This window comes from Scyliorhinus canicula, chromosome 21 (genome assembly GCF_902713615.1).
Source record: "Scyliorhinus canicula chromosome 21, sScyCan1.1, whole genome shotgun sequence".
Classification (NCBI taxonomy): Eukaryota; Metazoa; Chordata; class Chondrichthyes; order Carcharhiniformes; family Scyliorhinidae; genus Scyliorhinus; species Scyliorhinus canicula.
The window spans coordinates 55,185,148-55,201,008 of NC_052166.1; the positions used below are offsets into that span (position 1 = coordinate 55,185,148).

Sequence of the window (15,861 nt, forward strand, 5' to 3'; positions counted from 1 at the left end):
AGATGTGGCTCTTTGCACGCCTTGGCTTACATTGACCTGGTTTTTGCTGTCAGCATTCACCATTATTACTCAAACCAACACCAACTTTGCGAGTTTGGACATGCGCGGAGTATAGCGTAATGAGTGAGTGAGTTATAAGGCCCAATTATACAGCCGACATTATACTGTCAACGTTCACAGTCATTACTCCACGGAAACGGACAGCAGCTTTGGGAATACAGAAACATGTTGCTGTCAGTGAACCATAGGGTGCGCTGTAGAGATTCTTACAGACTGCAATTCCCCTTTACAATCACGGTGTGGCCAGAACTTTCACTCGAATGTTGTAAGTCTTGCTGAAAAGATCCTGGAAAAAAGCCACGCCTTGCTGACTGAGGTGTGGCTGAGTTTTTAAGACCTCAATATTCTCTGCATCGCTGCTTAAAATTGACCATCATCCCCCTACTCCTCAAAAATCCACCCAACCATTGACAACCTCTAATCTCTCTTCCTGAAATGTTGGCATGTTGAGTCATTTACCAGCTCATGCCCATCTTTCAAAATCTCTACTAATTCCTCCAGTGTAGCTTCCTTTTTCCTCTTTATTCTTTCATGGGATGTGGCAAGGCCAGTATTTGTTGCCCATTTCTAACTGTCCTTCGATTTGCCATTTCAGAGGGTGGGCAAGATGAGGTAAGGATGGCCGATTTCCTTTCCTAAAATGCGTTAGCAAACCCAATGTTTTTTTAAAACAATCGACGGTAGTCGTCATGGTAAACATTACTCTAATAAAGATTATTATTATTACTGTGACTAGATTCATTAGTTAAATTTAAATTCCACCGGCTGCCATTGTGGAGGGATTTGAACTCACAGCCCTGGAGCATTAGCTGGACTAGCCCAGTGGCTTTACCACTACACCACCACCTTTTTAAAACAAATTTAGATTACCCAATTATTTTTCTATTAAGGGGCAATTTAGCGTGGCCAATCCACCTACTCTGCACATTTTTGGGTTGTGGGGGCGAAACCCACGCAGACACGGGGAGAATGTGCAAACTCCACACGGACAGTGACCCAGAGCCGGGATCAAACCTGGGACCTCAGCGCCGTGAGGCGGTTGTGCTAACCACTAGGCCACCACCTTTAACTGTAAATCCATGAGAATAAATGGTTTATTAATGCGATCCTTTTCTAATTTTTAATTATTTCTTGAATAATGTTGGAAGAAACAAGATGGGTTGATCTTGGATTCTAGATGACGTCGTGACCATGAAAACACCATGTAAACTATCAGATACTTCACCCAGTTAATCACTAAAATGTTTTACACATCTACCCCTTATTTACAAGATGAACGAAGGGCAAAACAGGTTCACAGTTTTACCCAATTTTATTCACAATTCTCTCAATCACACAAAAAATGACTCTGAATCACAGCTGAGCTCCAGGCATTACCCACACTTAATGAAGGAAGCCTTCAGGCTGCAGTCACTCAATGTGGATATCTTCTCTGGGCCCGAAACCCAGGGTATCTTCTTCTTGTGATGGTTGTGCCTGGTGGATTCTACTCTCAAGTTATCGCTGAAGATCTGTTCTGATGTTCCTTCTTTTATACTGGTTCTGCTAGCACTAAGTCACAGGTATACACCCACACCTGGCCTGAGTTCCATTGTCCCATCCAGATTTAAACTCGATAATGGGAATAAACTGGATACTCCTGTTCAGCCAGGGTGATTTAATAAAGATCCATTATCCCCTGAAACACTCCTGTCTGACCAGTTATTAGCCCATTATGGAGTCTGATGGCCTCATTTTTTTTGTCCTGCTACAAAGTTGCTCACCTGTGTCTTGAAGTTCATTATATCTTCATAGTATGGCTTTGTTCTGTGTAAGCTTGAGTGGGTAATCACAAAGTCCATAAAACAATAATGGGTTTATGTGTTGACTTGAGTGTTCTTGCAGGTGGTCGGTATCTATTCCAGCCAGGGCCTCATTTTGCACTTTCTGTCTGGGCCTATGGGCCTCGTCAGTCTGTTCCAGTATCACAGCGTGGACATTTTACAACTGTATATTGTCTTACCATATATACATACCAGAAAGGCTCCAAGGCATTTCACATACAATACATTGCTTTGAAGTGCAGCCACTGTGTTAATTAGCCTAACATCACATGAACTCTGAGGAACTGTTTACAATGTTCCTCAGAATGACAACAAAGTTGAATGGGAACATGCTCAGAAAAGGGAAGATGGAAGGACATATCAAACTATTTCACATGGAAGATTCTGAATGTTTGGAATGAACACCCTGGGGAAGCTATTGATAGCATCAATATCTTTAAAAGGGTGTTTGGAGAGAACATCAATTGAAAGGATTAAGTAGTGAGTTTTGTATCCTGTGCTGGAACTCTCGAGGCCTGCCAGTTGGACCAAACAGGTTTTTTCTGCTCTTGTGTACAATTGGGCGCTGAAGCAATGATCTTATGCTGAACTCTCAGAAATTACTGTGTTCAAGTTTAAGCATATTAGTGAATACTAATGAAACAAACAGCATTAGGTGGTATCAATGGAATGGAAAATAAGCTGTTTTCCATAAAGGGGGTGACGGAGTTTGATCAGCCAGCCAAATTAAAACCCAGGTGATGAAGAAATTGATATCCAATTAATCTGAAGACTTTTGAAATTCAGCAGTTCGGTAATGCTATATGAACTATCCACCCTCCAAGGATGGTTACCACACTATCAGCTTTGTAGAATTCCTGAAGTAGTAATATCAATATATAAAGCCTATCTCCACCTCTATAACACTGCCCCATATTCTTTATATGCATAACCTAATTGTGCAACTTTTTTTTTTGCAAAGAATTGCATTTATTAATGATTAGTTTATACCCACCAACCTCTTATTGTCTGAGAGCTGAACAGCACCATCTTGTGGGGACCAGGACATTTTCACTATGAATTTGCTTGGTTTTCTGCCATGTAAAATAATGATATATTTCGTAAAGGTATTTTCTCCTAGCTAATCTTTAACTTATTTGTACACAGCAGCAGATATAGAAGGATATGCACAGACAAACATAGGAATAGAAATGGGCTATTTAGCCCCTCGCTCCTCTTCAGTTGCCATTCAATAAGATCTCTGATCTGTGAACTAATTCCATCAACTCCACGTTTTCTCATGTACCTATTATCTTAACAAAAATCTCAGTTTCAAAATTAATTATTGACGAAGCATCAATGACCTTTTGTGGAGAGTTCCATGTTTCTACCATGTTGTGTGTGCATGTGGTTCCTAATTTCATTCCTAAAGGTCTGAAGGGTCTGGATCTACGTTTTAAACTATGCCCCTAATACTAAACTCTCAGATGAATGGACAAGAATTCTCTCAATCTACCTGATGTGACCATCAATTCACTCGCGACATGATAGGAAGAAAACTGTGGCTTTAATAGACTTACAACTGAGCCTGCCTGTGACCAGAAGAACTGAGGGCAGACTCACAAGGCTGCAGCACTTTATACTTCAGGTAGTGGGAGGGGCCATGGGCAGAGCCGAGGGTGGAGCCCTATACAAGCTCCTCATCTCTCCCTGTGGGCAGAGCCGCGCAACGGCTCAGACAGAGCCCACAAGGACACAATGTTATACAGTGTGAATTAAGCAATGTACATTCACCACACTACCATATATTCATTAATATCTTAAAAACATGATCCAATCATCCTTAACCTTCTAAACTCCTGGCAATACAATTGCAGTTTGTGTCACTTTTGCTCATAATAATAATCTTTATTGTCACACGTAGGCTTACAATAACACTACAATGAAGTTACTGTGAAAAGCCCCTAGTCGCCACATTCCTGCGCCTGTTCGGGTACACAGGGAGAGAATTCAGAATGTCCAAATTAATCATTTAACCTGGAGTCCAAGTTCCCCCCCCCCCCCCCCCCCCCCCCCCCCCCGAGGCTAATGCATCTTTCCAGTATGGTGCCAGAACTGGACACAATGCTCTCAGTATGGTTTAACCAGAGTTTTGTATAATAGTGGCATAACATAACATGGTCCCCTAGTTATAAAGGCTAGCATTCCATTAATCAATTTGATTATTTTCTGTACCTGTTCATGCCATTTTAATGATGTATGTACATGTCTCTTTGGACCTCCATTGTTTCTAGCACTTCACCATTTAGAATGTACAATGCTCTATCAATTTTAAGTTCAAAGTGGATGACCTCATATTCACCTACATTGAAATTCATTTGCCACAGGTTTTACATATTCACTTAATCTATTTGTAATGCTTCCATCTTCACTGCTTACAGCAGAAATATGGAACTGGGTGGGCAGCTTACCATGTGGAACTCTCAATTTTGCTCACAGAGGATGACATCTGCTCTAATAATTAGCGAATCCCAATTAAGTCATTGGCTAGAGATAGCGGCGGGCACCAATTTAGTTGGGAGGAAATTTCTGCCCAGGGGAGGGCAATATAGGACAAAGAAAGTTGAAACAGCAATCTGAGATCAAGAGCAACAAGTGCAAGGGGCGGGCGGGGAGAGAAAGAGACAGATTTACATCAAAATATTTTTTTGGGGCTCCAGAATTTGAATGAAACAACATCACTTGCGTCCGTCCAAAAAAAAGGGCTTCCTGAAGAATTTCTTTTCTACTTGATTTCAAATCTTTCAAAAGTCCCCATTTTCTTCACTTAAAAATCGTTTGGTCTGATCCCCGTCCCTTTCGTTAAGGAAGACCTCGTTGCTCCTGAAGAATGGGGAGGCAGTGGCGTAGTGGTATTGTCACTGGACTAGTAAATATGAGACCCAGGGTAATGCTCTGGGGACCCAGGTTCAAATTCCACCACTGCAGATGGTAAAATTTGAATTCAAAAAAACAAATCTGGAATTAAAAGTTTCGAGATGACCAGGGGAAACCAGTGTCGATTGTCATAAAAACCCATCTGGTTCACTCATGTTCTTCAGGGAAGGAAATCTGCCCTGCCTGGTTTGGCCTACATGTGACTGCAGACACACAGTAATGTGGTTGACCCTTAACTGTCCCCTGGAGGAGGGACGGATGGGCAATAAATGCTGGCCCAGCCTGCAATGCCCACATCCCATGAAGGAATAAAACATTTGGGGGAGGCATGGAACGCTTCCAAGGTACAAAATGATAAGCAGGGTTATCAACATTTTGAAACAAAATGCAAAAACAAAACGTGTATTTCAACAGGACTTATTGGGAGTGGGGGGGAAGAGAACTGGTGGTATCCATAGCAACCGGGCCCACAATCAGAAACTTTTCAACAAGTTCAACGCTGAATAAGTTTTAACCCTTCGGTTTGTCCCGGGTGGCAGTCGGCGCCAATTGCGGCTCTCTTGTCAACAACTGATCCAACGGTTTAACGCTCCGTTGCCTTGGCAACGCGGCCTTCAACAATCGGACGCTGGTGCGCGCGAATCAACTTGAGTCCCGAGTCAACGGCGACGGCGGCGGACAATCTCCGCCACCTCGGGGGTCCGGTCTTCGGGTGTAATTTTAACATTTATAATATTACGCGCACGTTTTAAACCCCGAAGAAATGGACGCAACCAAAAAGCCGTTTCGGATTTCCCCAGAGCTGGGAGTCTATGCGGAGAAACATGGAATATTTCAGATCTTGCAGGTATGAACAACATCGACATGTTTCGCCAGTTATTATCACTTTTAATGCCATTGCACATGTTATAATTGTGCAAGGGTTTTTTTCTTCCTTTTGTCTTAAGCTAGAATCTTCGGCGTGTTCAGTTCAGTTCAGTTAGGGTATGTAGTTTCCTGCAGGAAAGACGTCAAGAAGCATCAACTTTGGCTCTGGGTCACTGTCTGTGTGAAGTTTGCACATTCTCCCCGTGTTTCGCCCCCACAACCCAAAGAGGTGCAGGTTAGGTGGATTGAACATGCTAAATTGCCCCTTAAATTGGAAAAAATGAATTGGATACTCTAAATTTATTTTTAAAAAGCATCAACTTGAAGTTTTACTCCTATGCAGTTCAATCCTATTTTGTCTGAACTCTCTTGCGATTAAAGGTGGTTTTGCGTGTTTGAATGGATTGGCGATCTGTGTGTGCCTCCCTTTCTGACCGCCAGTCTCATTCATCTAACAGCCCTGGAATTTTTTTTAGGTACGATTGTTATCTGCCTATAATGTCTACACCACTCCCTCCATCACACTTTGGAACATCAAATGTGCTCAGTTAGTGGTTAGTGGGAGGGGTGGTGAGATTAGAGAATCATAGAATTTACAGTGCAGAAGGATGCCATTCGGCCCATCCAGTCTGCACCTGCCCTCTGAAAGAGCACCCTACTTAAGCCACCCAACCTAACCTTTTGAACAATTTAGCATGGCCAATTTACCAAACCTGCAAATCTTTGGGCTGTGGGAGGAAACCAGAGCACCTGGAGGAAACCCACGCAGACACGGGGTGAAAGTGCAAACTCCACACAGTCACCCAAGGCCAGAATTGAACCAGGGTTGCTGGAGCTGTGAGCAGCAGTGCTAACCACTGTGCCACAATTATTTTCTGCTGTTTGTTTCTGAATTAAAACCAGGAATTTACAAACACACCCAACAATAGAATATAGTGTTGTCAATTGTGGTTTCTGATCCTTATCATCAACTTCCATCCGCATCCGAGCCATTAACTCCCAATCTGCAACTTTAAAAAAATAAATTTAGAGTACCCAATTCTTTTTTTTCCAATTATGGGCAATTTATTGTGCCAATCCACTTACCCTGCAGATCTTTAGATTGTGGGGGTGAAATCCACACAGACACGGGGAGAATGTGCAAACTCCAAACGGACAATGACCCAGAGCCGGGATCGAACCTGGCCCTTGGTGCCGTGATGCAGCAGTGCTAACCACTGCACCACCGTGCTGCCCAATTATCTTGTAATCATAACTATTAACCCCTCTCACCATTAATCTACAATAGCAAACAAGGAAACCTAAATTGTCAATAGAGTAATGTAGGGTTGAACGTGAGGTCTGAATAGATCATGGATCCATAGCACCACTGGACGTAGCCCACTGTGGTAATCAGATGTCTTCCTTGCAAGTAACCTCTTGTGCGTTTTATGCAGTATATCTTGTTGAGACGGGTGTCCTCGTTCATATGCTGGACACAGGTGATTTTGTGTTTTCATTTTGATGTGATACCCATTTTCCACTTTTGGACCGCTCTGGTTTATTCGACAGATTTTGTAGCCCAGTACTAACGTTATCTGCACGGTTGATTCCCTCCTGCTTTAAATAATGTAGTATTGAACAAATTCCTCACAGGGAGATGGATTTGGGGATCTGTAGCAGAATGGGAGAAGAAATAGAGGCTGCAGAGTGGGGAGGCTCTGCGCGATACACTCTGTCAACATGCCTCTTCTCAGTGACAGGCACCTAGCATCTTGGTACACATGCCCATCACTGATCTACAGTATGCCGTCACATGGGGGTCCAATTCTGGGTCGCCTGTAACAGAACTTGTCTACGACTTGTCCTCTAGTGAGCTGCCAAAAGAACTATCCTAATCAGCTCAGAAATCCTTCCACAACTTCCCCTACTATTCCCTAAAGGGAAAAACAGTGTGTTTGTGAAGATGTCATTTTAAACATGTATGTGTAGTGCATGTGGCTGCAAGTCAGACCAAGTGGTGGGGCCTCTTCTTGATGCTGTGCCCCATTGCTCTCTCTCTCTCTCTCTCTTGCTCCTGTGGCACAGCAGGTGGCAATCCATGGTGGTCTGAAATATAATCAGAGAAGGAAAGTTGGGGTGAATGAGGAAAGAAGGGTGGAAAGTAAGAGATTCATGGTAACATTATCTGCTCATCATCTCATGTAGCAGGATGTGGGTGAGCTGGAGGTTGAAAAGAGGCATAAAGCAAGATGTACTGTTGTCCTCAATGTTCTCAGCAATGCCAGATACCCTGGGCTATGAGGACAGCTGCCTCCTCTGTTGGAAAAAGATGTCCTACCGGTTGTGTTCCCCTTTATTTTGTGTCACCCTCTGCAAGAGAGAGGGAAGAATGTCAGTGACTGTGTTGCACTGAGTTTAGGTGATGTGCCTTCCAGAATTGAATAGCTGTGGTAGGTGGAGGCAGTGAGAGGTAGGCATGAGGCTGGTTACATGGATAAGTGCAAGAGGGTGAGATGGGATATCTGGATATTAGACATGAGTCCTAAGAGCTCAGGGCTGGTGCTGGGTGAATGATTTGGATGTGCTGCATTGAGCAACATGAGAGACTAGTGAAGTGAAACTAAGGAAATGTCATGAAAAGATGCATTCACTGATCTTGCCCATTCACAAGAGTCCTGTGGCTTCTTCTTCCAATCCCTTCTATGGACAATCCTTGAGGGCCTCCTAGCACCTTAGAACCATGTTGCTTCTCCTACTGTGCACTTCCAGCTCTGCATCTGAGTCTCTGCAACCTTCTCTCTGCCCCGGTGTATCATTTTTATTGTTTACAATTATAGAAACCCCTCCTATAATTCAGGGCAGCTTCCTTTTATGGGGGACAGACTAACCTTAAGAATGGAAGGCTGGTTGTGCCACATGCTATTAGGTACAATGCATGACCCCCTGCCGAGTGGAGAAGCAGCCAGCAGCACAGTAGGCACTTGACTTTCTGCTGCAAGCAGGTAAATAAGGTGACAATATGAAATTTACTTGCTGCCTATCTTCACGTCAATGAGTAGGTCATAAATCCCCATGCTAAAGAACAGGTTGTACCAATTTTTAGCCCGTTGTGATATGATCTATGATGCAGATTGGCTGCATTGCGATGGTTACTCAGTTTAAAGAACAGTTAAGATCCACTGCAAAACCATTTAAAGATGTGAAGCTGTGATTCAATTTTTCACGGTTGGACTTATCAAAACAAATCACACTGAGGGGAACCTTGAGTAAAGTGTTCCTCGTATCTCTTAGGCTGCCTAAGTAGCCAGTAGCAGAAGTTATGTCCACTGAAATAAAAATTGCTCAGCATTACACTTTTAAGTTGCGTAAAAGATGCGCATTGCAAAATGAGTGATTTAGGGTTTGGGATATTTCCAATGAAATATGTTGTGCTTGAAAGAGAGATACCGCTATTGTTTTTCCTATTGTTGCAGTTCAACTAATTGGCCATGCCAATGTTTAGGAGAAAACATGTAATTGGAAAGGGTCTTTGAGCCCATCAAATTTATTCTATCCCCGGACCATTTTGTGGTGAAAATGACATTGATATGGGCAGCACGGTAGCATAGTGGTTTGCACAGTTGCTTCACAGCTCCAGGGTCCCGGGTTCAATTCCCGGATTGGGTCACTGTCTGGGCGTCGTCTGCACGTTCTCCCCGTGTGTGTGAGGGTTTCCTCCGGGTGCTCCGGTTTCCTCCCACAGTCCAAACATGCGCAGATTAGGTGGATTGACCATTTTAAATTGCCCTTAGTGTCCAAAAATGGTCAGGTGGAGTTACTGGGTTACAGGGATAAAGGACGATAGGGTGGAGGCATGGGGCTTAGGTAGGGTGCTCTTTCCAAGGGCCGGTGCAGACTCGATGGGCTGAATGGCCTCCTTCTGCACTGTAAATTCTATGACTCAAGGTTGTATAATATTTAGGCTGATCAAATATAGCTGATTATGATATGACACCAAATAATTTAGGAAATTGAACTTGAATTAAATTAAAGATGGGATCATTTTGTATTAATACAAGTAGTTTTTGTTTTAAAACAAAATATTAAATGTTTTATTTATAGAGATTGTACTGAGAAGGTAAATTAAATGTATCCTTGAATTGAAAAATTACATTTGATTGTTAAAACAACAGTATGAAGATATTGGATATGGGGAGGAAAGAGTTCATTGTTGGGGTAGTCATGCCTGTGGAAATTGTTAAGTTGATGCTCTGAATAATCTTTACTTATTCCAACCTTTCATGTGTTATAATTAATCGATCGGCCATGATACAGAAAAACTATTATCACTGATTGGGGAGTCTAGGACTAAGAGACATAGTCTAAAAGCTAGAGCCAGACTTTACAGCAGTGGAGTTAGGAAATGCTGCATACAAAGGGTGGTAGAAGTTTGTAGCTCTGGCTGGGATTTTCCAGCCCTGCCTGACCTTGATCTTCTCGTCTCACTCAAAGTCAGTGGACTTTTGGCTGTCCCGCTGCATCTCCCATGGCGGGTCCAGCCATGGCGGGGCTGGATAATCTCAGCATCTGTCCCATAAATAACAAATGTAGCAATTGTTAATCCTGAATCTGAGATTGATAGATCTTTGTTAACCAAAGATATAAGGAGTAAGGGCAAGTATGTGGAGTTAGGTTACAGTTGGATGGTGGAACAGTCTCAGTGGGCTAAATACCTACTCCTGTTCTTGTGCTCCTATGATTGAAGATTTAAATACCCAATTATCTCCTCCTCTCATTTAGTTTCAAGCCGGTTTGATTCCTGCTTGGGTCACTGTCTGTGCAGAGTCTGCACATCTTCCTGTGTCTGCGTGGGTTTCCTCCGGGTGCTCTGGTTTTCTCCCATAGTCCAAAGATGTGCAGGTTAGGTGGATTGGCCATGCTAAAATGCCCTTAGTGTCCAAAAAGGGTTAGGTGGGGTTACTGGGTTACGGGGATAGGGCGGAGGTGTGGGTTTTTGTGGGGTGCTCTTTCCAAGGGCCGGTGCAGACCCGATGGGCTGAATGGCCTCCCTCTGCCTGTAAATTCTATGTGCAATATAATTTCCAGCATGGAAACAATGGGACAGCTTTTTATGATATTTAAAAAGTCAACAAAGAGCATTATTAGTTACTTTCATATCCGTAAGGAAGTGCCTTTACTCTATTTGCTAGCTCCTCCGACAGTACAAGTTGAAGTGTGAAATCGTTGTTGGAAATCATAGGTTTGAATCCATATCTTGTTGCTCTTATTCTAATGTGCTGCACCAACCAGCTGCCACTATTGTAAATGAAATATATACTGCCAGGCTTACTGTGAAAGCTGGCTTGAAATGTTTCATTTATTTGAATTGTGTGTGGAAAAATAGTCTATATTTCCATGTTTTACTGCATTTAATTACTGTAAGTTTTTTTTTAAACAAGAATCTTACAGAAGTCTTTTTTATTGGGATCAGATTTGGTTGAGTTCAGAAGTATATAAAGCAACAAATAAAGTTTCATTATAATTGGAGGCTGACAGAATAATTGGGGCAATGAAGCTAGATAGCTAAGGAATGAATAGATGTTGTAATAAGAAGATTATAAGAGTGGTCTTCAAAAAAGGGAGATCAAAATGGGTTGAAGGGCCCTCTTCATCTGAGTCTATCTTGTAATCTCAGCCCTGAAGACACATTTTTTTTGCAAAAAATGTTTTTTTTTGATCTTCGTCTGGCATTGTACTTCTGTTTAATTCCTGCATACAATACATGTCTACACAAGGCTAAGAGTGCATAAATTAGGATTATCAATGGGAAGTGTAACCTCTTTACTTACTTTCTTGTGCCCTTCAGAGAATGTTGCAGTGTCTGCTAGTGGATAAGCCAATGGAGCCCATTCAATATATGATAGATCATCTTAAAAGTGAAAATGATGACGGTGAGGACAGTTTTTCATCTTGGTGAAAAGCACTTTATTTAATTATCTTTCAAGATTTTCTAAAATTTTAGTACAAACTCTTGACAGCTGCAAAATTTAGGAAGTCTTCTCAAAGGGAAAATCAAAATCATAAGTGAATCATTACTTGGCCATGTGGACTGATTTAACCATGGTTAGAGCTCCTGGTTGAAGACGTCGTGAGAAATGCAGCTTTGTTGAGGACAAAATAGGAAATGGGGGAGGGGGAAATATTTTATAAATTATTATGTCACTCCTGATTTAAAACCACGCTTTGTTTTACAATCCAGTGTCTGCAATTCTTTACATCTCATTGTAAACACACCTTGTTCCAGTTTCTGTTAATTATTTGATGAGAAAACATAAAATTATTGTATTTTATCTTTGTATGCACTTTTAATGGTGGATTTAGAATTCATGATGTCAGATTGTACGATCTTAAGAATCCCAATTGATGCACCTCAATTCAATGGGATGTGGGGCACCTCAAAATGACAGTGTATTAGTTGAGGGACTTGCAGAGTTGGAATAATAATTGAAGCACTTCTATAAATTTGCCTGTAACCGGATCTATTTATATATTTGTTTCACATTGTATTTCAGTGTCTTTATCTTAAAACTGATGGGGGCACTACTTGCGTACCTGTGCATGAGTAGAACAGCTGTGTACAAAATTAATGTCTGTTTGAGAAGTGTGGTTACAGTCTTGTCAGTTAGAAATCTACAAGGGAAAAAAATAAATCTACAAGGGAACTAATCCAATTATAGAATGATTTTGTTTCCTTTTATTGAAAAATATGACCTAGGGCAAGTATAGCTTCTTTTTGTATGGAATAAACAATTACAATAGCCCAAGGCAGTTCTTCCCCCAAACAAGAGTTTGACCTTGTGTTAATAATAGAATAATTCTGTTTTCCACTGATCCCTTAACTGGAGAATCTTGAGTGTAAAGGCTTGAATCACCTGAGGATTTATTCTTACAGATGAGGTTAGACAATCCTCAAAAGAATCATGTCTGCCAAAGAAAGATTTGCTTTGAAGTAGTTTGAAAGAAATTTACTGATGATGGCGCTATAGCTTGTTTTGTGCTGATTGAACAGAGGGAACATATTTACATATTGGATTTGGTAGTTTTATTCCTGTGGCACTCATGTTGTGTGTTCAAATAAATTTCATGATTTTGTGAAACCTTTAAAACTTCTATGCATTGCTTATGCTTCGAAATCTCTGTTGCTTGTGGTGCATGTGGAGAATTTTACTATGGGGTGAATGCTAAGAGTATTGAAATAGCCTTTTTTTGAAAATAGACATATATGTCTAAGCAACAAAAAGAAAATAGGTGGAATTTTCTGATATTTTAGCAAAGTGGCAACTCTGGTGGGAAAACCGTGATGTAGGCACTTTGAAGAATCTTTTTTTCAAGGGTTTCACATTGCGTCTGTGGCAGGCAGAATCAGGATTTGCCCATCCTGCCATCAGCTGAGCACTTCAATTAGTGGGATACTCCATTTAAACACCTCTCCCACACACCCCAATACTTGTTCCAAGTCCACTGAGCAGAATGGGGGCATACAAAGATAAAATACAATAATTTTATGTTTTGGGGGCCTCACGGTAGCATGGTGGTTAGCATCAATGCTTCACAGCTCCAGGGTCCCAGGTTCGATTCCCGGCTGGGTCACTGTCTGTGTGGAGTCTGCACGTCCTCCCCGTGTGCGCGTGGGTTTCCTCCGGGTGCTCCGGTTTCCTCCCACAGTCCAAAGATGTGCGGGTTAGGTGGATTGGCCATGCTAAATTGCCCGTAGTGTAAGGTTAATGGGGGGATTGTTGGGTTACGGGAATACGGGTTACGTGGGTTTAAGTGGGGTGATCATTGTTCGGCACAACATCGAGGGCCGAAGGGCCTGTTCTGTGCTGTACTGTTCTATGTTCTATGTTCTAATGGCTGCAAGGAAGGCAGCTCCAAGGTTCACAGAGGGAGCCTGCAACCGAAAGCTGGATGTCACATCCTGCACCCACAAGCGGGGAAGACACCTTCCAGCAAGTTCATAGGAGGCAGTGGCAGTGCTGTTAAGTGCCAGCTCACTTCAGAGGAGGATGGGCATCCAGTGCCGGATGAGGATGAATGATCTTTGATCAGCCAGAGTAAGTCACTCATCTAATCTCTTACCACTCACCCACCCATCACACATCGCAAGGAGCCCACTCACTGCCGCCTCATGGAGCACCATTACTTCCTCACCTCCCCTGCGGCTCGTCTCCTCATCACCTTCCTGCTCACACTCACCGACCACACATGCTAGGCATTCTTACCATCTGACCCAGCATGTGGCCTGTTTACACTTTCCTATCTGTTCTTTTGCTGGATAAGCTGGCTCCCAGAAGTTGAAAGAAATTCCAGACTGACGGAGCCATGCCGGAGTTGAAGATCCTCTTGACATTTGAGAGGAGAGACCCCCTGATGCGACCATCAATTCACTTGAGACAAGAGTAGAAGTAAACCGTGGCTTTAATCAACTTAGAACAGTGCCTGCCTGCGACTGATCCAATACTGAGAACCGCCTACAGGTCGACTGCTCTTTATACCTCCCTTCAAGGGGAGGAGCCATGGGCGGAGCCCATACATGCCCCAACATGTTCCCCTATGGATAATACCATACAATAGCCCATAGGAGAAGCCCACAAGGGCAACAGCATAGCAGATACAAATACAAGGGCAACAGCACAGATATAAATACAATGGTGGATTATTGGCATAATACATTCACCACATTTGCCCCCTGTTTAAAAAAATGAAGTCTGGTGGGGATGACGGGTTCATAAGCACGGATTGTGCGCTGTGATCGCCGAAGCTCTGGCATTGTTGCTGGCCCGGGTGTCGAACTCGTCCGTGCTGGCATGCGGGTACAGACGTGAACTCCGGGAGCGTCTCTTCTGGAGCTTCATTCCTGTAATCGGTGAAGGGGGGATGGGGGCGGGAGGGAGCACGGGAGCCATATAGTGGCGGGGGCACTGGTCATGGTAGGTTTGGGTGGTTTGGAGAAATCTGTGGAGGTTGGGGTCATGGTCCTGCTGATCATGGTCGTAGATGGTGACATTGTCCAAGTACGGAAATGTGGCCCGCAGCCCGTACTGGTCCACCATTCGGTCCATTGTTCTTTGGAACACCGAAACCCCGTTTGTGAAGCCAAAGGGGACCCGGAGGAAGTGGAAAAGGCGGCCGTCTGCCTCAGAAGCCGTGTAGTGGCAGTCCTCTGGGCAGATTGGGAGCTGGTGGTATGCAGACTTCACATCCACCGTGGCGATCTGGTTTATCATTTTTTTTTTTAATTTTTAGATTAGCCAATATTTTTTTCCAATTATGGGACAATTTAGCGTGGCCAATCCACCTGCTCTGCACATTTTTGGGTTGTGGGGGCGAAACCCACACAGACACGGGGAGAACGTGCAAACTCCACACGGACAGTGACCCAGAGCCAGGATCGAACCTGGGACCTCAGCGCCGTGAGGCGGTTGTGCTAACCACTAGGCCACCGTGCTGCCCTCGATCTGGTTTATCATGTCTGCAATCCGGGGAAGTGGGTACGCATCGAGTTGCGTGTACCGGTTTATGGTTTGGCTGTAATCTACAACCATCTGGTTCTTTTCCCCGGTCTTGACGACCACCATCTGAGATCTCCAGGGGCTATTGCTGGCCTCGATGACTCCTTCCCACAAGAGTCGCTGGACCTCGGACCTGATAAAAGTCCTGTCCTGTATGCTATACCGCCTGCTTCTGGTGGCGACTGGTTTGCAGTCAGCGGTGAGGTTTGCGGAGTGGGGGAGGGTCGACTTTTAGGGTTGCGAGGCTGCATATGGTGAGTGGGGGTAGGGGCCCCCCCGAACTTCAGGGTTAGGCTCCTGAGGTTGCATTGGAAATCTAGTCTCAATAGGAGAGGAGCACAGAGGTCTGGGAGCACATATAATTTAAAATTGGCGTACGCGGCGCACTGTATTGCTAAGGTTTTGCACCGAGTGCGACTCCGAGGCGAGGGAGATGGTTTGGTGCGCCTGGAAAATTGTGAGCGAGCGGCGTCTTAACATGTCCGGGTGAATGAAGCTCTCTGTGCTCCCGGAGACGAAAAGGCAAGGCATCCCGTGCCCATTTACCCGGACGGTTATCATAGAGCTCCAGAGGTGCTTGGGTCGCGACTGGTCCAGGGTGACCGCGCTGAGTTGCGGGTAGCCGGCGTGGTCGGAGGTGCTGGGGTGGCTCCGCGATGGCT

At 43.7% G+C, this 15,861-nt stretch overlaps 1 protein-coding gene across 2 annotated transcripts in view; it reads left to right on the forward strand.

The window, feature by feature from the left end:
* Positions 1-5,368: 5,368 nt before the first annotated feature.
* ak8 (adenylate kinase 8) overlaps positions 5,369-15,861 on the forward strand; it is a 223,716-nt gene continuing 213,223 nt past the window's right edge. Inside the window, exons 1-2 of one of the 2 annotated variants that reach the window (XM_038782152.1) lie at positions 5,369-5,646; positions 11,494-11,578. In XM_038782152.1, coding sequence (XP_038638080.1) covers positions 5,563-5,646; positions 11,494-11,578 — 169 coding nt within the window. In that variant the 5' untranslated portion in view covers positions 5,369-5,562. The remainder of the gene's footprint in view (positions 5,647-11,493; positions 11,579-15,861) is intronic. The other variant, XM_038782153.1, reaches the window with a different exon arrangement.